The sequence below is a fragment of the Homalodisca vitripennis genome, chromosome 3 (assembly GCF_021130785.1).
Source record: "Homalodisca vitripennis isolate AUS2020 chromosome 3, UT_GWSS_2.1, whole genome shotgun sequence".
Taxonomy (NCBI): domain Eukaryota; kingdom Metazoa; phylum Arthropoda; class Insecta; order Hemiptera; family Cicadellidae; genus Homalodisca; species Homalodisca vitripennis.
In genome coordinates this window covers 45563273-45589815 of record NC_060209.1, presented here as the reverse complement: position 1 = coordinate 45589815, position 26543 = coordinate 45563273, and the positions used below count along the sequence as shown (strand labels likewise).

At 30.9% G+C, this 26543-nt stretch overlaps 1 protein-coding gene across 4 annotated transcripts in view; it reads right to left on the bottom strand.

The window, feature by feature from the left end:
* The window catches only part of LOC124356854 (ATP-binding cassette sub-family C member 3-like), a 77758-nt gene that overhangs the window by 30531 nt on the left and 20684 nt on the right, over nucleotides 1–26543 (bottom strand). For all 4 annotated transcript variants that reach the window (XM_046808114.1, XM_046808116.1, XM_046808115.1 and 1 more), the window contains 11 exons: nucleotides 25473–25641; nucleotides 20774–20925; nucleotides 15672–15809; nucleotides 15032–15175; nucleotides 13906–13990; nucleotides 13558–13754; nucleotides 10843–11019; nucleotides 8413–8625; nucleotides 7278–7455; nucleotides 4258–4351; nucleotides 1004–1064 (listed from right to left, as the gene is read on the bottom strand). In XM_046808114.1, coding sequence (XP_046664070.1) covers nucleotides 1004–1064; nucleotides 4258–4351; nucleotides 7278–7455; nucleotides 8413–8625; nucleotides 10843–11019; nucleotides 13558–13754; nucleotides 13906–13990; nucleotides 15032–15175; nucleotides 15672–15809; nucleotides 20774–20925; nucleotides 25473–25641 — 1608 coding nt within the window. The remainder of the gene's footprint in view (nucleotides 1–1003; nucleotides 1065–4257; nucleotides 4352–7277; nucleotides 7456–8412; nucleotides 8626–10842; nucleotides 11020–13557; nucleotides 13755–13905; nucleotides 13991–15031; nucleotides 15176–15671; nucleotides 15810–20773; nucleotides 20926–25472; nucleotides 25642–26543) is intronic.

Genomic DNA, 26543 nt, shown 5'->3' with positions numbered 1-26543 from the left:
AACTTTAAAAATGTATACCTTTATTTATTTTAAAGGCATAATTTTTCCCTAAAAAACACAAACAGGCATACAGATGGTAAACCAAGCAAGATAGGAATATATTTTTTTATGAGACTTCTTACTTATTTTGATCTTACAAATCAAATGGTGAAATTTGATAGTATAAATGTATGAACACACTGTAGCTATAAAAGATATGTATTGTTCTAAAACATCACCAAATTACACTTTTAAGTGTTTTAAATTTCATTATAAAAAGGAAAAAATATATGGCACTAATACATACATACATAATACATATATATATATATATATATATATATATATATATATATATGTATGTATGTATGTATGTATGTATACATATATAATTATACACATATGTATAATTTTATATATATATATACATATATAATTTAAATAAATAAATATATATAATTTAAAAATATATATATATATTTTTTTTTAAATTATATATATAATAACTTAAAACTATATATAACTAAACTAGTTATAACTATATATAACTATATATATAACTATATATAACTAGTTATATATATAACTTAAGTTATATATATATATATATATATATATATATATATATATATTTACATACATACATATTTTTATATTAATTTAACTAACCTTTAAGTAGAAAGTTAACATGTATTCTAATCTTGACAATTATGAATAAAGAATTTCTCATGTCACACATAATATAGAGGCCTATGTGAAATATATAAATTAGTAAAGTCAAATAAATGTATTTGAGACAGTATCATTTTTATTACTCACAATGACTTAGATAAACAATATTTCAGCTTTCACTACTTTGCAAACATATCATATTACATCACACCCAAACTACAACTGCGAGAGTTTGTACCCTGTAACCGATTCAACAACAAACATCAGTTGGATACAGTAATAGAATTATTATGTATTACTTTCCAAAGCCAAAATATTTTATTGAGTTGCTAAATAAATCTTTTGCACTTACTTTTCCCACTTCTGTGGTCTCTTCTTGGATAAGCTTGTCCTCCTCGTTGGTATTATGAAAACTACAAAATAATAAAAACTACATATTAAGTACATAAGTAAACGTCTTTCACTTATTCAATTTTTTTACTTTATAAAATAAATTATAAAATTTGTATATAATAAAATACCCTGAATTTACTTAATACATGACCTATAACTTCAATCAACAGATACCAAACAGGACAATACAAAAATATTCCTTCAGACTTGGTCGGAAAATTTAAAATGGGGCTGTCATCTCGAAATGTTAAACTAAAGTTATTAATAGTATAGATGGTTAATTTGTACAACACTGATGGTACGATGACTAAAGATCGGCATGTAATTTACTAATAACACATTCAAATACACCAATATACATGAATACAAATATTTAGAATCTCCATTACCTTAAAACCTTACAAGACAAAACATTCTGTAAGCCTAACCACATAAAAAGAATGATTTGTTTAAATGTGGAATTCATTTAGTTACAATCAATCAGAAATTTTGTATGTAAGATATTTACTTATAACTATTCAATATTTATGGTAAACTTATAAAAGTTTTTTACAGACATTATCTAAAAAAACCTCATTAAATATCGAAAACCAACACTTATTGTTTAAAATTACCTAAGCATTCTAAAAAACTTTTTATTTTGATCAATGCTACATAACAACTGAGATATAACAATTCTTTTTCCAAATTTTGAACAGCCACAGTCATAAAATCTAATCAAAAAATTGTAACAGATATGGTAACACATTAATAAGTCATTATAGTAGTTTTTTGGAGCAAAATAAAACAATAATCAACTAAATCTAGATAATTTTAATTAATGGTATGCTTTAAACTATGTTAATATATTTTTTTAAACATTTCTAAAATAAAATAATACCACCTTTTTAAGGAGAAACGGCACTGAAGGGTTTGAGGTCATCTCTGGAGAGAAAATCAACTCTATATAAGGTGACCTTGACTCTGATTGGTGCATGAACCAGCAATTAAACAAGGGAGGAAGTAAAGGAGAGGGAAGAATTCAGCTGAGATTCAGCCCTGTTATACGCATTTGTATTGCCTTCAAATATTACAAGTTTTGTTTTTAAAAAAGATATCAATAAAGAAGAAAATTGCTATAGAAGTTGTAGAATGCTTTTATCTATTTACAATCTAAAACTGGTGTTATTCAATTGGGCAGAAATAATCGGAATTGTACATTAAACTTAACCTTTATAAAATTTAAAATTTACATTGTGTGTAGAGGAATTACAGGTGGTTTTAGGGATTTTGAAGTAGAGGAGAACTAACAAATTCAAGATCATGAGGTTTTATTATTTATTAACAGGGAAGCAAAATGTTTACTTAGTTTATTTCAAAAAAATTTAGATATAATTCAAAATTAATTTGTTAAGAGATGTTTTAATGTAAATAAGTTTAATAAAGTGAATGATCACAAATCTTTTGGTATTTTGGTTCTCCTGAGTAAAATACCATTTGAACAAACCATAGTACAAATTTTATTGGAGCATTTTAGGAAGTGAACTTGAAGTTATTCCCTAATTATATTACTTTATAAACTTGTGTGAATTTCTATTGTAGAAAACCTGCAGTTCCAATAAATATTTGGTGATTTTATAATTCGGAGCAACTTATTTTATAGACTTAAAACTTAAAATTTAAATATGCTATCAAGGAGCATTAATAACAATAAATAGCCTAATAATACTATGCTCATTCAATTAGCACTATATATCAAGCTATGTGATTTGACTTTTGAATTTGAGTGATTGGCTGAGCATTAGCGAAACTTATAGTTCAGCATAACAGTTACTGGTGCTCATACAAAGCCTTGGACTTAAAGGCTACAACTCACTGCCTGTTAGACTCAATATCCAATATCCAATTATTTGAAATTGGATTGTCAGATGGAATCTATTAATATATGATAAATATAATATAATATTACACACTCTTTCAAATAAGTAAAAGTATCCATTTGTCAGAGTATTTTATTATAAAGGACAGACAGGTCCTTCTTAAAACCATGTTGTTATCTGTCTCTTTATATGTCCGTCTATAGATATATCCTGAGGTGTGTGCAAAATGCATTTGTGTTATTATGCATAGAATGGTGTTTGGATTGTGTGCTTTATTACCTTCATGTTGGGTTCCAAAATAACATATGTTTCCATATACTAATTATCTGTTGTTAAGAACAGAAGAGAACAAATACTATTTCTCAAATGTTGTTTTTCAGATTTTGTATTTGGACGGAAAGCAACAAGAGTTCAAACCTAAACATGTTCCTGAGGTTTGTAAATGAGAATTAAATCATTAAACAAGTCGCCTGTAAATGCACAACTAGTTAGTGTAAACAAATTTAAATATGCATTAAATAAACAGTTAAAATTAGAAGATTTTTACTCTGTTGATGAGTTCCTTAATTTTGATATTAGCAAATTAAGTTTTAGTTGTTAGTGTATTATTATATATTATAATATACTATGTTTATTAGTTTTAAAAAGCTATGTAATTTAGCATCATGTCTTAGACAACTATTTTTTATTTTAACTTTTTACAATTATATTAGAAACAACTGAGAGTATTTTTCAAGTTTAAGACTCTCTGTTGTTTAGTTAATGATTAAATTATGTCTGACGATGTCTTTTGCACTTTTGTAATGTGCTTAATGACTAATAAAGATCTTGAATCTTGAATCTAGGACCCGTGAACTAAATTCACTAGAGATGTGCTATTTCCTGCCAATGACAGTTCCTAGAAATAGCAATTGGATAGTGAGAACATAGTTCCAGTGAGACAACTGTCATCGTTAAGGTTAACAATGGCAAATGTCCGAAATCCTGTTATGGTGTCAAACCTTCCATCGTCAATAACAAACTTTAAACAAAGAAACAACTGTGTTCTCTTTACTGTGTCCACTGTACTACAAGTGTCCAAAATACTGTCATTCTTTTCAATTAGCCATTCTCAATAGCAAACTCTAAGCAAAACATTATTGTTTTATTTTTTGCATTTTAATTCAACCTACTGGGGATCATTTTCATCAAAATCGTAACTAGATAAAACATGGCTAGTAAATAGTAATACTTTTGAGTAAAAAAGTAATTTAAAAAATTCTTTGACATGTTTGAAAAATATTTTACATACTTAAAACGCCACCGCACGAATAAGTACAGCGATTTATGTTAGCTAATGTTACAAAATACTAACCTTTGTGAGCTGCTTCCGGATTTGCATTTCTCCATATTATCCGATATTCTGTGATTTTCACTTACACTATCATTCTGACTAATCAATTCATCAACTGCAACAAATGTGAAAATTAGCTTTCACGTATAACTTATATATAATATACAAAATGTTTATATTGTTGTTGAATAGTTGAAGTGTTTTTCAATCTAAGACAAAGTGCTACTTGATGTAAATGTACAGTGAAAACATGTACATTAATTAGTACTTCTATTTACAATGTATAATTTATATTATTTATGCAATTTACATCTTTTTATTTTTAATGTTCTGAGATTACACAAAAAGCAAAATATGGTAACAAAATATTTTATAATACAAGGTTTTTATGTTGTAATACCTTTTGCACACCTACAACTAATAACAATTAATTATTTAGGTAATATGTTATGATGAACTAAATATTTTTAAAATTGTGGCTTTTGAAATAAAAATAACAATGGTTTTAAGTTATTCGTTAAAAAGTTTAATTTGATTCTTTTCAAATGTATATTGGCATTTTGATTTTTTTAGAACATAATTATAATTAAAAATTAAAAACACTTTTAGATAGTAACTTTAAAATGCAGTTGTAATAGAAAAAGTATAATCATAAATAAATATTTAAAAAGCAAAAAATTAAAAAAAATCAATAAGATGGTAGAGTTTTATTTCTTTATACTTTTCAATTGTAATATGAACAATGAAAAACAACCAGGAAGACAGGACAACAAGTGACCTGGTATTAAGATAAGGACAGGACTCTGTTACAACTATCAAGTCAAAGCCAAAAAGATCTTTATTACATTATCATCAAGATAAGTATAGTGTCACAGTAAGAATGAAATTTTTAGAAGTTAAGTTTTGCAAATTGTAGTAAAAGAATTCACTTATGGTATAAAAGGGTCACTCTGGTAACTCAGATAAAGATCTGCTTGTTGCCATTTTTCAGTATATCCAGCAAGGCGGTCCACATCTTGGCACTTATAAAGCTTGTTTTCTTTTCAGTAGAAGTTGATGCACATGTAGGCAGTAGTTGTATGAGTGCCAGGTATTATAATGGTGAATTTGTGATCCAATTAGAGCCGTTTCTGGTTCCTTATTGTGGACATGGGTTATTGTCTCTAGGATGTAAAAGTTGATCACTTTAAGAATTTCAATTCTTGAAAGGATCTTCTAGAGGTATCTCTGGGCTGCAGATTATGCAGAATCCTAATTGCCTGTTTTTGTAGAACAACAATGCGTTGCATGTTTCCAGCTGTAGTGGTGCCCCAGACTGCAATTCCGTATAGAAGGTGCTACTCAAAACAATGCTTGATACGCTATTTTAGCTCTCATCACGTCACTAACATTTTTTATTCATGTTATTACAAACAAGCCTGTACTTACTTTATTGTAGAAGGAATCGGTATTTCGTAGTTGTAACTTTTTTCAAGTTTAGGTAGTCTTCCGGTGATCTTGTTTTGCCTATCCAAGGACTACCTGCTTGATTTTACTTTCGTTCACAACAAGATCATTGTTCAAGTCAATATAGCTGTCTATTTCAAGTTCATCAGATCTCTGTCTATCAAGCAATAGTATTGTGTCATCTGCATACATAAGCGGTTTACTATAGTCTTGCATGTATGCTGGGAAGTCATTTGTGAATGGTATGAAAAATACAGGTCCCAGAACCAACCCTTGCGGGACTCCTCTTGAGATTTGTTTAATAATTATAGAGTTGACATTTTCTGTTTTTTTTTTTCCATTTATTAGATGTTTTTATTCAATCACCTGGCTTCTTTGGCTAAGTAGCTAGAAAACCATGAATTTGCAGTCCCACATATTCCTAGGGTGGTCAATTTCTTTAGTAAGCAGTCATGTTCCAAGCAATCAAAAGTTTTACTGGAGTTTAAGATAATAGCAGTTGATATATTTCCCTCCTTCCTTTTTGTTGATTTAATAGAACATTATGGTCATTAGTACTATGCTTTTTGGATTTCCACTAAGGAAGCAATGACAATGTTATTATCTAATCACACTGCTATGTCTGTATTTGTAAAAACAAAACAGTTTAAGTTCTGAATTGTTTTCTATTTACTTTCATGTCTTCAATTGAAGAATGAATCTTATTTCTCTCTGTTTCAACTTCCAAGATGGTTCTAAATGGGGATAGATTATGGAAGAATTATATGGTGGTGAAGGAAAGAGGTGATTGCTACAGAGAAAAGTGTACAGTTTCTTCAACATTTTCTTGAGATCATTCCAGGGTGAATTATCGATAAAACCAAACATATCAAACAAACTGCTACTTGTTTAGAGGCTCTTTAAAGCATTAAGGCTGCTGTGGTTGATATGGAAGATATCTTAGAGAAGTAAAAATATCCACCCTCCTTAATTTTATGATGGATTCAAAAGATTTTCCCTAGCAAAACCATCCCCTAGAACTCGCATTTCATCTTTTCCAAATTCATTCAGATGATGTGCTATTGCAACTTAAATTAATAAAAACAAACAACAACAAAATCCAGTATTGGGTTAATGCATATAAGGAGTGACAACTTTAAATAAATGATCAAAGTTAATGAGAAAAAAGGAAGTATGATGTTTGGTTTAAAGACAAGAAAATAATCTTTAATCAGAAAATGAACCACACAAAACAATAGCAATACAACATATATAAAAAATAAAGATTAGATTGAAATTCCTGACTAGCATATATATATATATATATATATATATATATATATATATATATATATATATATATTATATTTATTTATTTATTCACTTATTTTAATTCTCTGGACCCTAGGAGCCAATTTTAAAGCAGAGTAAATGCATTTTTATTGTCAACTGAAATGTCACTTGGGCTCAGAGGGTTGACATTGACGATCCAGTTGACAATCAAAATGCATTTACTGTGCTAATTGCCACCTAGGGTCCAGAGAATTAAAATTAATATCTGTTAGAATATAACTCAGTTATTTAAGTATATATTGCACTAAATATATAAAACTGACCAAGCTGATATTGCCTATTATTGCTCTCTTCCATATAGAATTTATAAAAATCTCTTTTCTTGCCCCACAAATCGTCAAAAGTCCCACTCTCAATAATTTTACCATCTTCAAGCATTACAATCATATCTGCATCTTTTAGAACAGTTTTTGATTTCGGACTTGTGGTGATAATACGTGTCTGAAATATAAAACAGTACAAGAAAATATTAACACTATGTACTAACAGAATGACTTCTACACTAAATAAATAAACAAGTGCTAACTGGTGGAGTGTTATGAGCTATAAGAAAAAAAGTAGTTGCTGTCCAGAATAACTCATAGTCCAGAAATTTTACATAGTTTTCAACTGTTACATTGGTGATGTTGAGGATATGATCTCTTTCTTACTGATATTAATTTGTACTGTTTTTGCAGGTTTATAGCCAGGTCATTTGATCTGGATTAATTTAGAACCTTATTTAGAGAGGGCACACCATGCACAGCTGCACAAACTCCTTCTGCAATGTGGTTCCCTATCAGAAGTGTCATATTGTCTATACATTACACATGAAGTATTATGATCTTGAGTGTACGCTGGAAAATCATTGACTAACAGTACAAGAACATTTTGGAATTCCTCACAGGAAATGTTGTGGTTTCAACTGATATGTAAATATTAAACCCAAATAACTTGTAATATCGCTAAATATGGATAATTTATACTTATCAAGTAAAACACGTTTTTTTTAGTACTTCAAGTAAAAAACAAAAGTGCTTATTTACAATGCTTACACTGTCCACAATCATCCGACAGTTCATTATTTATTTGTCCTATCCTCTTCACTACTGTTCAGATGTAATCGAAAACTATAATATCAGCACAGAACGTGATAATATTACACTAAATAACTCAAATTAAACTGAAATATGTTGCTATAAAAATATAACCAATGCTGTTCCCTGAATCTTCATGATATTGAAAATGGACTATACAAGATATTAAAACATATTTTCTAATCATAACAAATTCAGATGAAGTTTATACATTTAATATCCACCTTGAGACTCGAAAAACTACGGTGAGCTCTTCCTCTTTGTATGGTCTAAATAAAATTATCTCATCTTAACAAAGAGAGTAAAAGTAGACAACACTGACCTTATCTTTAAGTACACCTTCAGGACCCATTACATTTTTATATACACGTCTGGCTACAAATGTGTCCAATGCACTGAGAGTATCATCAAATAGACAAAGGTTGTAATGACGTTCTCTAGGTGAGTTGCTGGCTTTAGGGTGAGAGAAGAGCATGACATACACAGCTCGAGCCAGGGCTACCCTCTGCTTCTGGCCACCACTTAAGTTCAAACCCTAACAAACAAACAATACTTGTACCTCTTTTATTTGTAAAGAACATACTTAAGAGGATTAGAAGAGAAAGGTGATCCGTCTAATAACTCAATGTGTAGAAAGTTCCTGTCAGAGCTCTCATCTGCTCACAACTAGGACACATAACTTTATCGACAAACACAATTTGTATCCATATTATTGCTAAAGAACTCACAATAAGAGGGTTATTAAGTAAGTAAATAATCAATCTAAGTTACGGCATAGAAAATATCATCTAGGCAGTCCTCTATTTCCGATATAACAGAGGCAGATGAACACACGTTATACATTGTTATCCTAAAGAACATCCAACAAAATAAGTTCATTAAGTATATGTTCATTTTATATATAAGTCTTAGGGGTTGAAGAATTTTTTAATGTTATCCAGTTTATGAAGAATGGGGATATCACAACTTACTGGAACATGTTCTTGTCACATTCCTTCACATTAAACATGGATAAATTAAACAACAGAACAATGACATCGAGCAAAATGAACAGAGGAACAATATCAGGATACAAAGGGAACCCTATGTGCTTAGTGTATAAAAGTCTAAATATTTGTGCATTTAATTAATACTATACTAGTACCTTAGTCAGTTAAGGCTACTGTAATTTTCCATAAATGTAAAAACTCATAAATCCTCTTTGATTTTTTTAAGCTTATAACTAATACTTCATGTTAATTCACTTGTTACGCTATAATAGTTCACTAATATAACTCACAACATATAACACTAAGATACAGATGTACAGAAGTTTTCTTATGTTTCTATTGGCTGAGCGTTAGCAAAGGCCTATCACTCAAGGAGCTGGCAAAATATATAGAGTAAGTTTTGCATGAAACTTCAGCAAAGCATGCACTGTGACACATCTACCATGTACCGTGAGGCATACTCTTACTTATATATATATATATATATATATATATATATATATATATATATATATATATGCACTCTTCAATAAAATTAACAAGTCATCTGGGTTATTTGATCAATGGGGAAAATTATGGTGAAGATATGCAGAAACTATTGGAGCACAGTATCTGCATATCTTCATGAATCGCCTTCTATAAAATATCAAAATGATACAGTTTGACTCTACTTTAAAGACATTATAACAAAAGACATGAGATGTTAAAAAGCCTGATATGGCAGGCTCATGAAGCCAACTGGACTGTGAGTAAATGCCTGATATTGAGCAGAGCACTGAAGTGTCTCAGGGTTTCAAAATCTATCTCAATTTGCCTTAAACATCACCTACTTCACAGGGGTAGTATACTTTTAATACGATCCTTGAATTCTACAAATATATAAGACTTGTAAAATACAACGCTGATTCTTGTCTATTAATAGTATGAGAGTAATTTTTTTAACCTCTGATCTCACGGTATGACTGCCAGACACATGGCAGGTGCACAATGTGTGCAGTAGTCGATCACGCAACTTTCCCACTACAACATCTGTCACCACCGTCAAGTACAAGTAGTCAATTTGGGCTGAGTTGCAATCGCATAAACATGGCCGCCTCTATTGATTCTTCCGCCAAATGTAAGTTGAAGAGTGTTATTTCTTTCCTGCAAGCAGAAGGGAATAGTGCAGCAGAAATCTATTGGAAAATGTGTAGTGTTTACACACAAAACATTGTGAGTGACAGTCTTTAAAGATAGCCGATTGTCAAATTCAAGCATCAATTCAAGAAATGTCAAAGCTGAAGTCATTTGGCGATTTTTGTGCTTGTCAGTGAACATCTTTGACTTTCTACACCACTCACGTACAACACTATGATCCATGTGTTCTCCGTAAACACAGCACATTCTCCAGGAAAAGAATAAAACTCCTTAATTCACATTTGGCAGGGGAATAAATATTAGCGGCCACATATATGCAACTGCAGCTCAGGGTAAACTGACTACTTGAACTTAACAGGGACAAATGTAATGGGGAATATGCGAGATCGACTACAGCCCACACCGCCAACCTACCACATGTCTGGCCGTCATGGCGTGAGATAGAAGGTTGAAAAACGGTCCTTTTATTTAACAATTTTATTTCAATACATACTTTGCTATAAATCTGAAGGAAAAATCATAATGTTTAGCACAATGACAACTGATAATTGTGAATTCATTTAATAAATGAACTAATTCATAGAAATTGAAAAAGTAACATTGTACAGTAAAAATAGGAATTATACCTGTTCACCGATTTCAGTCATGTCTCCACCTGGCAGTAAGTCCAAGTCCTGGTTAAGAGCACAGGCTAGTAACACACTGTGGTAGAGGATCGGATTGTGAGGCAGGCCGAACAGGATATTGTCTCGGATAGTTCTATTCTGGATCCAGGCCTGCTGAGGCACATATGCTTTTTGCTCCTGAAGATTAGATCCAAAAACATTTAAAAAAATATTCTTGGTAAACTAAGAAGAATTATTTACATATTTACAAAGAACACTTGAAAATACCTTTCATACTATATAACATTAAAACATCTTTCATCAAACAATTATTCCAGAAATCACTACTTAGTTTGGCAACCACTGATGTATCAAACTACTAGCAACAAACAATCAGTAGTATATTGAGGACCACTCAAGTGAAGAGGACATTGGTAAAGATGAAATGTGTACTGGATATCCATAAGGCAGTGGCATACCCAGGATATGAGCCTGGGGGATTAAAACCCACCAACATATTTTGTATATTAAAGGTATAGAAGTTTCGATAGTATAGACCAAATCTTTGAGAAATTGTTAAAAGGAATCGATTACCTGAAATTGTACAGAAACAAAGCAACCTTTTCTACCATTATATGTTGTCTCCACCTACCTCAGAACATATTGTACCATGTACCAATCTGCTATGTTGTGATAAATAATACAAACTAAAGAACACATTTACTTTCACTATTCTTACATGAGTGGTAGTAGTTTTTGGGAATATGTCCAAATTGGATTCTAGTTGTAACAAAAGTTCTTAAGTGTAAAACATGGAAGGTAAGGAAGGTAGTATATAAAACACTAAGTGAATAAAGCCAGATTTAAAATTATTTCTAAAATATTCATAAGCAAATTTAAGACAAAATAAAAATGGCTGAAATTAAATGTAAGATTACATATTATGAGTATCCTGATAATGCTTCAAAGTATCACGATTTTACACGTGAGGCCACCTGCACTAAGAGGTTCACATAGACACATGAAGAGGAACAGATGCATGCTTTTAAGCAAAACTAGCTTTCATCTAAGCTGAGGGAACAGAAACATTTAATGCTCGGTTTCACACAAAAATTGAAAACAAGTGAACAAGTGTTAAGTAATTCTAATATATGATCTTGTGGAGTTTATCTTGCATGGAACCTAGCTATCGGGTTGAAAGTGAAACCAAACTACTGGGAATCACTATAGAATCAGATCCATCCTGGACCAACCACACTAATAACCTAAGTAAGAAGATAGGGTCAAGCATTTTTGTGGAGAGAAGACTGATGTGAGTTGGAGGGCTGGATATGGCAAAAACAGCCTACTATGCACTTGTGGAATCTCACATCAGATATGGATTATCAGTATGGGGCGGTACAATCAAGCAAAACTTGGACAGAATTTTAATCCTACAAAAGAAAGCCATCAGAATACTTGCACATCTCACACCAACAGAGAGTTGCAGAGAATCTTTCAAATCTTTGGGAATCCTAACAGTGGTCTGTCTATACATACACACTGTGATTATCTACACATACCAACAGGATTACAACCGAGGAGAAATGTTCACAGTTATAATACAAGACGAGCCAAAGACTACATCCTTCCAATTCACCACTCCGCACAATACAGCAAGAAGCCATCATACAATCCCATGTCATGGGATGCAAACTACATATAATGCACTACCTGAATCCATGAAGAACCTCAGCTCTACGAAACTCAAGAAACAACTGCATGACTGGCTGATGGAAAGACCACTTTACACACTGGAAGAATTCTTCACTACAACGAAAAACTCATAAGCAATGTAAAGCAAGACCAAGAAAAATACCTACTATGCAATTTTAACACCATTACATTTCTTAACGAAATTGTAAATAAAGAATTTTCGACTTTCACTGACTTTGACTTAGACTTTGAACATTAGCTGCAGAAAATATACAAAACCAATGCACTTGCAACTTGGTGAAGAATATAAATAATCAGATTAAAGTAGTAAGAGACGTTTTGGTAAGAATCTTACACAAGTAACTTAAGTTATTAATTTAGGAAATTGTAATATTAAAGACTAGATACATACATATTCCTATTATTTTAAATTAAAATTCACTAATCCTAATATTGTATTTCAATAACAATTACTTCATATTTCATTAAAATAGTTATACTTTTTACATAGGCTTGGTAGTAGTTTTTTTAATATTTTAGGAACACACAAAGTTTAAGAAATTATAAGATGGAAGTTAATCACACCACGTGTTTAGTTTCAGAATTTCTGAATGAAAAATAGTTCTTTCCAATCTTAAACTATTACTCCTGTCCACTTATAATTTACAATTTGTATTCATTGGTGATTTGTATGTGGTGTGTATGTGATGTGTATGGTATGTGATGTGTATATGACGTGTATGTGATGTGTATGGTATGTGATGTGTATATGACGTGTATGTGACGTGTATGTAATGTGTATGTGATGTTTTAAATTTTAGTGAGTTTTAGAACACAGGAAATATTGTTGATCAAGTGCATATCAACATCTATTGATCAATGAATAGATGGATTATTAATTTTTAAAAAAACTATATTCTATAACAAGAGTTAAAAATTCACTCTTTGGGTAAAAATTATTGCAATAACTGAACTGTTGTAAATAAGACACAATCATAACTACCAAACTTGCAAATAACATATGGAGGCACTGAGAGTTACCTTAGCATAGATTTCACCACTAATCTTGTACATCTCTCCCAGGATGGCTGAGAGGAGAGAACTCTTGCCTGAACCTGATCTGCCAACAACAACCACAAGAAACCCTTCTTTCACTGTTAAACTTATGTTAGCCAATGTCACTCCATTTTCTGAATCTTGCCAAGAAAACACTCCATTCTGTATGTCTATTGCATTTCCTGAACAAATAATATAGATTAGCTTATAAAATCACTGCTTATAATGCCCACAAACTAAAAATCATCAATACAAAAATTCAACAGAAGAATGTTACCAACAGATTCACTTAAATAAATAATGTGATATTAAATAAACTGTCAAATGTCTCACCGATAGATAAGTTGTGCTCCTCACTGCATGGTTGGAAATTAACAGAGTTCAATAAATCATTAACCCTTCTCAAGGAAACACAAAACTGCAAACAAAAGCTCATACCATTACAAAAAGTAAAAGAAGCAATAAAAATATTAAAGGCATAACAATGACAATAAATTATTTTAAAGAATGTACATGAATCCATACAAAAACACAACTTAGAGATTATAAAACATCTTATTCAAAGAAAATATACCTTTTCATAAAGTTAATTTTTATACACAAATTTTTTTGTTTAACTGACTTATTTCATAATTTAACTTTAATATAATTGGAAATATTAATAGTAACACTATATTATTCCAGTAAAACATTGGTACAATGATTGGATTAGAAGTTTCAAAGTGTAAATGTGTTTAATATATTAAACCTTCTCAAACATATTACAGATACTTAACTTTAATTTAATTGGAAATATTAATGGTAATACTATATTATTCCAGTATACAGTAAACATTGGTATAATAATTGGATTACAAGTTTCAAAGTGTAAATGTGCTTAATATATTAACATCAAGAATATTACAGGTAATCTCACACAGTAAACTTTTGCTCAAAACACGTATAATGGAACATCTTGTAATTGAAGTTTTTGTTTTTTATCGTGAACTGTAGTTTATAAAACCAGTTATAAAATGCACTATAATGTTTACTGAACATCAGACAACAGTTGCACTTCATTTATTGTTTTTGGCTTCCTGTTACCGATCTGAAACTGATTTTTGTAGCAACATAGGTTGCAACCATTTTGGACTGATTGCTAGCACATTTTTCAGTACGGAAAGAGTGCCGGTCTCAGGTGTTGCACCGGCACTCTTTCCGTACTGAAAAGACGCTTAAGCTTTGTTCCTGTGTCAAGTTGTGATTAGTAGGAGTTGCATTTCTTAGAAATAGTGATTGTATCTGTGTTTAAAGTGAGTTTTTTTAGTTTTATATTAACTCAGGCAATGACAACTTTGATTGTGATATCAGTGACATTATAAAACATATACAAAAATATAAAATTCTTACAAAAATTCAGGTCTTTTGTCTTATAATAACTAAGAAACCTAAATTCAAACAGAACTTTAATGATACATACCTGAGGAAAATGCGTAATAAAATTGGTAAAACTTATAGATGAATCCCACAGAAATAAAAATGTCTGAACTAACAGAATAACCGTTGCAGGAATATTTTCAGGAACATGTGTACTGAGGTACATCCAATAAACTGCAAAAATCATCTGCAAATCAAATTATTATTTTTACATTTTTTTAAACACTAACATTAAAATATCACTTCTGGCCAATCAAAAAAGGTAGTTTTTATATGTGTCTGTAATTTCAAAATATCAATTGAAGATTTATTATTATCTGAGGAGGCTAATTTTTACACAACTGTTAGAACGGAATGCTCTTTATTGACCAGTGATTTACATAGTTATATAATAACATAGGGAAAGGAAAATTTTGCATTAATAAGCCTTAAACAAAGCTATACTGTTTAATGAGTATAAAAAAATAAAATGCTAATGTAAGTTCAAATTTGTACTTTCAGTTATTTACTAATTCACACTTTTCTAGGTATATAATATGTATTTCAAATAATGAGGCGAAAGAAAGCGACACTAAATTCAAAATTTACTCTAATATCAGAATAACTTACTGAATAGTTAATAATACTCATAAATCATGTTCAGTGCAAAATCCTACATAACTAGAATAATAAAAAAGCATTACCAAAAATATGGTACATAACGAAATGAAAGAAGATAGTGCTTGAAGAAATGCTATAAGCTTAAGCTTAAATGTCTCTTTCTTTCGTATATTTAATACAATTTTCTCAAATCCAGATTCCCAAACACTCATTTTCACCATCTGAAAAACCATGCATGAACAAAATATTAATAACATCAAATAATTACAATTTTTGTTTTAATGCTAATTACTGTAGGTTATGAAATGTGTACAAAAAATACTTATGTGACATAAATTGTGTAATTACATGCTTACAATCAAGATTATTCATCTTAAGTTTTATTTATATACATTTTAGCAAATTTTCACCATACAGTCAAAGGACATAATATATACTAAACTAATGTATAATATATGTTCGTTGTTTAAGTTCCCAATATCTTTTAGAAAAAAATATCCCCACAAATAATAAGACAAAATATGTAAATGGTGTGTAATTTTAAACTGTCACTATCTAGGTTAAATATAGGAGACTATGGCTGCCTTCTATATTCTTTTTATTCACAATTGTTTTTATTTTATTTGCTTCATTGTATTTTTGTGGATGTTTGCCAATTACACATTGTGTAATTTATACACCATGAAGTGCACTTACGGAATCAGTTTATGTTTTGTATGAACAAGTATTTGTTTACTTTAATACATTGTGTAACGCAAATTTTAGAAAAATACTTATTGGTAAATAATATAGTTTGTAATAAGAAACGTTTGTGCAGGAACTAAAAAACCTTACGTAAAAAAAGACTTTATAAACCAAGAAGTATACTGCCCCCATAAGTTAAAAGGCCCTAACTCCAAAATTTTTTAAATTGACTTTTTTTTGTTGTTTTCGGTTTACTGGGATAAAATACGTCTTTTTATGACATAAAAAGGCCCTAAATTCAACTCCATGGTTACTATTACTACAATTTATATTGGGCCCCTAACTCCGAAATGTCGTGGTTTTTGACATAAGATGGCCCTATGTAACAATTAAATGTTTAAAAACACCCTAAGTGCATAGGCAGTTGCAATTAGGGCCTTTAGACTTATGGTTCAATAGTCCACCCAAGAGCATCAAGGAACTTGGGGCCTTCTCTCATAAGACTAAGTAGGAGATTTCCTGGAATTAGGGCCTTCTTTCATCAAACATAACAGCATGACTAGGCTAGAGTTTTTGTTGTTGCAGCTGTTCTCACTTAGTAACAACAACCTATCAAGTTATTGTGTCATGAACGTGTGTTTTGGTTATAATTTAGTTATTCGGTTACAGTGTTTTAAATTATATTGTGTCAAATAGCCTGATTTTTTTTCTACTGCACTTCAGGTAATTTATTTTTTAAAGTTGTAATTGTTGATTTTGCAAAAATGGAACATGAAACACAGTGGAAAGGTCTATGATTTCCAGGACTTTGTTAAATGTGTTGAAAAAAGCTAATTTAGGAAAGGTAGGTAAAAACTAATTTCCAAAAGTTAATGCCAAAAGTTAAAGTAAGATAGTGATCAATTCTATAAATGGCAGAAGTGTTTTTTGTTTTCAGCTAATCTTATTATTATTACTGTTTAAAGTTAAGGTAAGTGGGGACTTATTTATCACCAGCATCTCTTAACTGTGTAATAGGTCTACAAGTTAACCCTGGAACCGTACACCGGGGTACTGAGTGCCCCAGGGATTTTTCATTTTGCTGTAGTTTTATGTTGGCAACGCGCAGCGCCACCATACTCCATGACTTTTGCTTGTTTGTGGCGACCAGTCAGTTGCATTGTTTTGCCGTGTGCGTGACTCATCGCTGTTTGTCTACAGTTCATGTTTGGGGCACTCAGTTCCCCAGTGTACGGTTAGTGTTACTTTATCCACAGGTGTACATATTTTAGTTATTTTGTTTTATGTCTGTTATTTTTTGTTTTTGTGTGTTTAAATAATCATGGATAACCTGCAAGATGATGAAGACATTTTAAATGAATTACTTCGATCATCTGAGACCGATCAGCTTGATGTATTTGAAGATCAACCTGATTATGAGAATGAACTGGACTATGTAGAAGATGACGATGTCTTATCAGATTTGTTTTCGCCTGATGCATCGGAGGATGAGTATTTACCAACTGAAAGTGACAAAGAGGAAGAAGTGTCAGAAATTCTGCATAAGAAAAAAAGGGCGAGACGAAGTTTTGAAGAAAGTGTTGAGCCTGTACCCACAACTTCAGCACAGGTTCTGTCAGAAGATGATGAAGATGACGCAGACATAAGAGGTAACAGTTCTCTCATGATCAGCAACAAAATGTAATCCAACTAAAAAAAAAACAACTTTTGGGAAAAAATAAACATCGCTGGTCTACAAAACCATCTACAAGAGTTTGGGGAGAACGCCAAGAAGAAATATAATTTTATTTAGATCTCGTCCAGAAGGAGCTGCTAGGGGAGTCACAAATCCTACTCAGGTATTTGACCTATTTTTGGATGAAACTATTATAAATAAGATAGTTTATCATTACTAACCAGGAGATTAGAGATCAAAAATTTACAATACAAACAATCAAAGTTGTACCGGAGAAACGTGTCCAGTCGAGATAAGAGCCTTATTAGGACTTGTGATTTATTTTGGTGCTCAAAAACAAAACCACACTCAATCGAAATTCTTTGGCATGAATCAAGAGGACTTCGCATAACCAAAACTGTCATGCCTCTTCGTAGATTTGAATTCTTAATCAATTGTTTGAGGTTCGATGAAAAGACTACTCGAGATGCGAGAAAAGAGCTGGATCCTTTTGCTGCAATCCGAGAAATTTGGGATATATTTATTCAGCACTGCAAAGAGCTCTACACTCCTGGAGCGTATTGCACAATTGATGAACAGTTGCTAGCTTTCAGGGGTAACTGCCAATTTCGTATGTATATCCCAAATAAGCCTGCCAAATATGGTATAAAAATTGTAATGTTATGTAATACAAATGGGGTATTTGATTAATGCCATTCCTTATATTGGGAAAAAAAAATGGATACTGAAGGAAAACCCCAAGCAAACATTTTTTGTGGAAAAGTTGTCGGATCCCATTAAAGGTAGTAACCGAAATATAACCGTTGATAATTGGTTTTTCTTCGGTACCACTTTTCAACGAGATGCTCGAAAAGCATAATATTACAATGGTTGGAACTTTACGAAAGATATAAACCACACATTCCACCAGAAATGTTGAAAAACAGACCAGCGGAAACATCACTGTTTTTGTTTGACAAACAACTAACAATGGTGTCTTATGCAGCAAAGAAAAATAAAATCGTGCTTCTCCTATCTAACATGCACCAAGGTTCCAGCTTACAGAAAGGTACCACTTTTGCCAGAAATGATTCACTTTTATAACTGTACGAAAGGAGGGGTTGATGTACTGGATCAAATGTCTGCTCAGTACTCATGCAGCAGGAAAACGAGGAGATGGCCTATGTGCATATTTTATGGAATGTTAAATAGTATTGGTTTGAACTCCTACATTATTTACAAAGAGAATACCTATATGAAGTCAAACCAGACCCCAATGTCTAGACTTACATTCTTGTTTACTCTGGCAGAAGACCTCATGAGGCCTTGGATGGTACAGCGGCTGCAAAAACACATCAATTCGAAGAGGGATTAGGCTTTCCATTGCGGAACAACTTGGTGTGCAAGTGCCAGTCAAGCCAGCACCTGTCAACCGTAAGGCCGGAAGGTGCAGCATTTGTCCCCGGAGCAAAGACACAAAAACCACCAACTTATGTGATGAGTGTAAGCAGTTTACTTGCAAAACACATTCTGATTCTGTTTGTGTTGATTGCAGGAGTGAAAACTAGAAAAAAACTTGAAAGTTCAGGGATCTAAACTAAACCTTCATACAAATGTAACTTTTTCTCGTATGTATGTTTTACAGCCTTGAAAATATACTTAAAATTGTATCAATATATTTTTTGTTTCATTGTTCGAAAACTTGTAAACCAATAAGATGTGTTTTTAATAAAAAAGAATTTACTTAATATGAAAAAAAATATTTTTTAATTTTTGGGGCACACAGTACCCCAGTGTACGGTTAGTGTGACAAAAATTGAGGTGTATGGTTCCAGGGTTAAACTATTCTAATGACTTTGTGCCAGAACAAACTTTGTTTTGTGCATAGATTACTTCTAATTCTTTTTTATTTAAGTCATGTCTAAAACATACAATGTATATTTAGTTTTTTCTAGTAGTAGGCAGCCTACAATTTAACACTTTTTTCTCATTTTAAAGTAACTTATTTTTACAAGTTTGTAAATTGTTGAAATATTTGTATGTACTTGTTAACTTTACTGTTTTAAATTTATGAATGTCAACAAATATAACGAGATAGGTTTCTTATTTCTAGTAATAAGCTTACAAATTAAAATTGATCCTTGATTAAAGGAATATATTGTTTTTTACAAGCTTTTAAATTTAAAAATAAACTTTTACTTGATAAATACTTTGTTTTGTACTTGTTCAATTGTTTTATTTGAGTAAAATCTAATAAAATAACATTACATGTTGGTTTGTTTTCTTAAACTGCAGTTTTAACACTAAGGAACATTTAAAAATATGATTATGCCAATTAGGTGTCACAACTAAAACAAGTCCATTTTGACGATGAAAAGCCCTAACTCCCATAGAAGGAGTTAGGGCTTTTCAAGGGCTGCGCTTTCAGGCCAAAACAAACTGTGACATAAAAAAGCCCTAACTCCACTTTTTCTATAAAAAAAATTAATCAATGAAATTTCACATCAACATAAATATTTTGTAGGTCTATCAATAACATTTTAGCATAAACCTTTTTTTTAAAGTGCTAAAATGTTAATGCAGGTAAAAAAATTAGTAATCCTCATTTCCTGAACAGTTTTGTTTCTTGGAGTTAGGGTTTTTATTCTTATGGGGGCAGTATAAATACAAGTATATCATTTTTTACAACCTCAAATTTGTTATTTTGCTGATCAAAACCTGGTTTTACATAGATACTGGATAACATATTGGGAAGTAGTAATTCTAAGCAAGTATCTGAAAAACTGATATGTGATCTATTGCTTGTACATTTAGACTCTATTATATTATTCTTAAATAATTACTCACCATAATACCAGCAATAATTTCATAAATCATTTTTATTCTTTGATCTTTCAGTTTCATTTGTTCAGATTGTACTCTTCTTATAATTTTTGCAAGAACAGTGTACAAGACTAGTGACACTACCAAGATTATAACTCCTATTAGTACTGTAGGCCCTTTTGACAGAAATACAAACATGTTTTATACATGTGCTTTAAATTAGGTTAAAGTGAAAGGATTGAAATAATTTAAAAATCAGGTTATATCCCTTCTTACGTTAGCCAAAATATATGTCAGTCAATATTATGTTCATAACATAAACAAAGCAAATGTATAAATGAGTCAAACAGTCCTCATCAATATATTTTATAATAAAACACACACAAAATAATTTAATATAACCTAAAAGTAAATTAAGCTCATTTTCAAAGTTGGTGCTAAAGTAATAAATACTTCAGCTTTCTCACTAAGTAAATACAACTAAAACAGTGTTATCTATTAATTAGTAAACATTAATCCATAGACAGAAATCTTTTGTTTTAACTTTTTCACAAGTCTATTATACTATCCTTATCTTATAAACATCTGAGAAGTAATACAAAAGTACAAATAATACGACCATCATAAAAAATATTGCTAGTTTGCATTAAAAATACAGATTACTATAGCTTTACCCGTTGCAGGCAGTGAAAAAGTCACCTCCCATGGCCAGAGTTACTTGTATTTGTAGTGTTGATGATGCAGTGGCAATAGATTTATTGTGACTGTCCTTTTTGCACTAATACTATTCTAAAACATACTTACATACATTGTATACATGTATATTGTATACATTATTTACATAAATAAATATTAACTAATAAATATAAATCTTAATTTGTTATTCATATTGTTTTAAGCTATAAATATATATATATATATAATATATATATATATATATATATATACACACACACACATTAGAGTGGCAATACATATACACTATTTGACAGATTTTCTTAATCGGGGCAAAGGCAAACTCAACATTGGCGTCGGAAATATAATTCACTCGAACCGGAGGTTCTCATACACGTGGACAGCCCACGAAATTGAGGGTGAAGCAGCGGATAACTGCTAGTATGTTATGAAATGTATAACACAACGTATTGAGGATAGAAATCTTTCCTCTTCATGATGAGATAATTAGTACATTTAAAAACAGAGAGAGAAAAGGGGTGAAATATATCTGGAAGAATATATACTCCGGAGCGCTGATAGTTAAGTACTGCGGCTGCGGCAGAGACCATATCACCACTCACTCGCCCTTCTACACCTGCGGACGAGAGGGCTGCAGCATCACCATCAACACCTCTTGTAAGTGCTGAGGGGGTGCCAGTCGCGTCTGGGATTGTATCACCAACATTTTTGCATATCACCACACCGGCAACTGACTCTGCTACACCATCGGGAAACGGACTTCTGCCTTCGGTGCAACATCCTCTTTAGAATTTAAGTGTAGAAGTAAGCTAAATGTCTTGACTATAAACATACAGTCAATAAGAAACAAAATAGGGCAACTTGAAGTAATTTTGAATATTAACAATATTGATGTGCTGTGTATTAATGAGCACTGGTTACACGAGGATGAAATTACTCTGTATGTCCCAGAAGGTTTTATTGTGGCATCTAGTTTCAGTAGGAAACCACCTCTTACTCGGGGAGGCTCATCAATAATGGTAGATTGTAGCTTGAAATATGAAAGTATAAATGTATCTAAGTATAGTATTAATTATTTATGTGAAGCATCTGCTATTTTACTGTTAGACTTTAATTTTATTTTATTAAATGTATATAGAACTCCAGACTCAGATTTTAATAATTTTATAAACAATTTAGAACGCTTAATATTGGATTTAATGGATAGACCACACACACACATTTTGCTTTATGTGGGGATGTAAATGTAGATATTTTAAAACCAAATAGGCCCTATGTACAGTATTTTTTTAATGTTCTTAGGTCTACTAACCTATATTATGTGAATGAGCAGCCAACCAGAAACTATTCCTGTCTTGATAATGTCTATACAAATGTCAAACAGGAGCTATATTGTTGTTCTCTCATTAACCAGGATATAGTATCAGACCATGCTGGGGTCTTGGTTGAGTTTGACTTAAATAAAGTTAGGCCAAAACAATGTAATGACATACAATCAACACGACTTCTTACAAGGGAACGATTGTTTAGCCTTACTGAAAGTTTAAAAAATGACACAGACTGGACTCCTTTGTATCTTGTAAGTGATGTGAATTTAGCATTTGAATTCTTTGTAAATATTGTGTCTAATATTTTAAATAACAACTGTCCAATAGTCAGTGCAAAAGGCAAGGGCAATTCAAGACAACGTTATAAAAGATGGTTCACACCTCAACTACAAAATATGAGAGCTTACTTGTTAATTTTATATGATAAGTGGAAGAAAAGTTGTAATACCGTTGATAAGGATAGATATAAGAGATATAGGAAAATTTACAATAAGACTATTTCTGAAGAAAAAATTTCTGTAAATAATTATTTAATATCAAATGCTCCAAATAAATGTAAAATGGCATGGAATATTGTAAGAAATGAATCTGGAGTTAAGAAATCAAATATCTCAAAAAATATACCACTCTTGCCAGGAGAGTTAAACAGTTATTTTGTTAATGTATCATTAACTAACAACACCATAAATTCTGTAAATGGTTTAACTCACAATGATTTTTTGAATAATTTTCCTCTCCCTGATAAAGAGAATTTGAATTTTAAGTGGAACACGATTGATGGTAGTTTGGTCAAATTTATTGTTAATAGGTTAAATAATACACGCAGTGAGGATATTTACGGGCTCTCAAACTTTGTAATAAAGCATATAATTAATGTTATAATAGTGCCTCTTACTTACTTGATAAATTTAACTATGTTTAAAGGTCAGTTTCCAGATTGTCTAAAATCAGCTAAAGTCACCCCAGTTTTTAAAAAAGGTAACAGAAATTTACCAGAGAATTACCGACCCATTGCAATTGTGCCTGTTTTCAGTAAAATAATTGAATCTTGTTTGTTGTCTCAGTTGCATAATTATTTTGTAAATAATTCATTGCTATATGACCATCAATATGGATTTAGGCCTAAACTCTCCACTGCAATGGCTGTGGAAACTATGATTGATGTAATTTTAAAAGGTTTTGAAGACAAGTTAGTTATAGGTTCTAGTCTGATTGACTTGAGCAAAGCTTTTGACAATGTGTCCCATAGTATATTATGTAGAAAACTAGAATATTATGGCATTAAGAATGTGGAGTTAAGTCTGTTAGAAAGTTATCTAACCAATAGAAAGCAGGTTGTTAAAGTCAATGATTCTCAATCTGAGTATTTAAATGTCATAGCTGGTGTCCCTCAAGGATCTGTATTGGGGCCATTTCTTTTTTTAATCTATGTAAATGACTTTAGTGTAAATATACCTTGTCTATCTGTACTATACGCAGATGACACCACACTGGTTAGTGCAGATGGGAATATTGCCAATGTAATGTTGCAATTAAATACATCCCTAGAACGAGCTAAAGCTTGGTATTCTGCAAATAGCCTTTTAATAAATGAAAACAAAACTGAAAATATAATATTCACACTTAAAAACCATTTGACTGATGATAGTTTATTCAAACCTGTAAAACTACTTGGCTTCTATCTAGATAGTAAACTGTGCTGGAATGTACATATTGATAATCTCTGTAAAAAATTATCTAGGGTAATTTTCCTGCTAAGAAAATTGAAGTACTGTGTAAACTTAGAAACACTTATAATGACGTACAACGGCTTATTTCATAGCCACTTGTGTTACGGCATTCGACTGTGGGGTAATTCCAGTACAGCAAAAAACGTTTTTGTCTGGCAGAAAAAAAGCAATTAGAATATTAGCTGGATTATCATACCAAGAGTCTTGCAGACAACATTTTTCTAGGCTTAAAATTATGACCTTGGCATGTATTTATATTTTTTATAACCTAATATATGTAAAAGAAAATGAAGATAGATTTGAAACACAATGTACACTCCATGAGTATGATACCAGATCAAAAGATAATCTAAGAACTCCTAATATAAGGCTAGATAAATATTATAAAAGCCATAAATACCAGCAGTTAAAACTATTTAATAAGCTTCCTCTTTTTGTTAGAGCTTTACCTTTTAAACAATTTAAATCAAACATGTCAGAGTGGCTTAAGCTTAAGGAATTTTACAGTGTTGAGGAGTATATGAAATGTGATATGTTGTAAATAACAAATATATATATAAGGATACTCCATAATTTATTATATTTATTTTAAATTTTAGATTTTAACTCCATGTCTCTGTGTGTTGTTATGTTTTATTTATTTGAGTAGAATTAAGTATTTATTATATATTTATTATAATAGATATGACTGGAAACTAGTATATATTTATACTATATCACTAGAATTACACTGAAAAATAATGTTATTTTGACGAAGCCTATTGTAATCTTTGGAATACTTAATGGCCAATAAAACTTCTGATTCTGATTCTGGTACTGATTTGTGGAATACTTTTAGAGAGATCACTGCAAAAGTGAATATTCTTCAGGCGAAAACACCAGGCTAATATCTTTCCAGACACGCCTTGTAAATAATACGTAGAAATTTGAATGAGATATACAGTTTTTTTAGAAAAAGATTTTGTTTACCTAATGTACTGAAGAGAAAGTAGAAAGCAGTGGAGACTTGCACGGGGACAAACCACAGGTCATGCACATATGAGATTATGTTCAAGATCTGTGCAACATCTACAGCCATAAGGTTCACTATGTCTCCGACAGTTCTCTCTCTCTGTGCAGTTGATGACATCTTTAAAATCTGTCACATATTCAAAACAATCATTTGTCTATTTTTGTTTTCTTCCCATTCAGATTAAATTATTAGATAAAATGTTGTAACGATCAAATAATATAATTAAGGTTTACATTAGAATTACAATTTTGAAACCATTTGAGTAATTTTGTAATTTGAATAAAAAAGTGGTTTATCTGAAAATTTCTTATGTGTGATTGTTCTCTTTACCTCTTTGTACCTCTTTAAAAATTCTTATTCAAATTTTTATAAAGATAATTAATTTTGGATTAAATGCAGTTGAGACCCAAATAGATACTAAATTTCTATTTAAAAAGTAAGCCTTTTTAGTTTGAGAATGTCTGATCAACTGGTGCCTTCCACAAAAACTAGGGTTACATTTGCTTGAATACCCTTACAATCATTGGTATTATATAATTTTTATTTTATGTTTATTTTTAAGATATTTTTACTATAGGAGAATTGGTCAAACATATACTTTTCTAATGGAGACTGTAAGTACAATGTGTTTAACTTTAATTTATCAGTGTAACTTTAATTTAATTTTTACTTTGAGAAAGGTAAAAATACCTGAAGGGAAATGAATATAATTGGATTAATAAAGACTTGGCAGCAAAACATAATGTCATTTTAATTTTAATGAAACTAGCTAAATGTAATGGTAATATTGTATTGTGGAATTAATGCAAGATATGGAACAAAAATTATAAAAATAACCAAAGTTAAGAAAGTGTTTTATGTTAATACAAAAATAAATGTCTTGTAATAGAATCAAGAATCAGTCTTTATTACCCATAAGGCACAGATTTACATGCATGAGGTATAGTCAAAAAAACAGGAAGCATGTTGTTCACAATTGTCAAAAGGAACTATAAAATTGAGATTGAAAGTACACAAATATGAAAGTT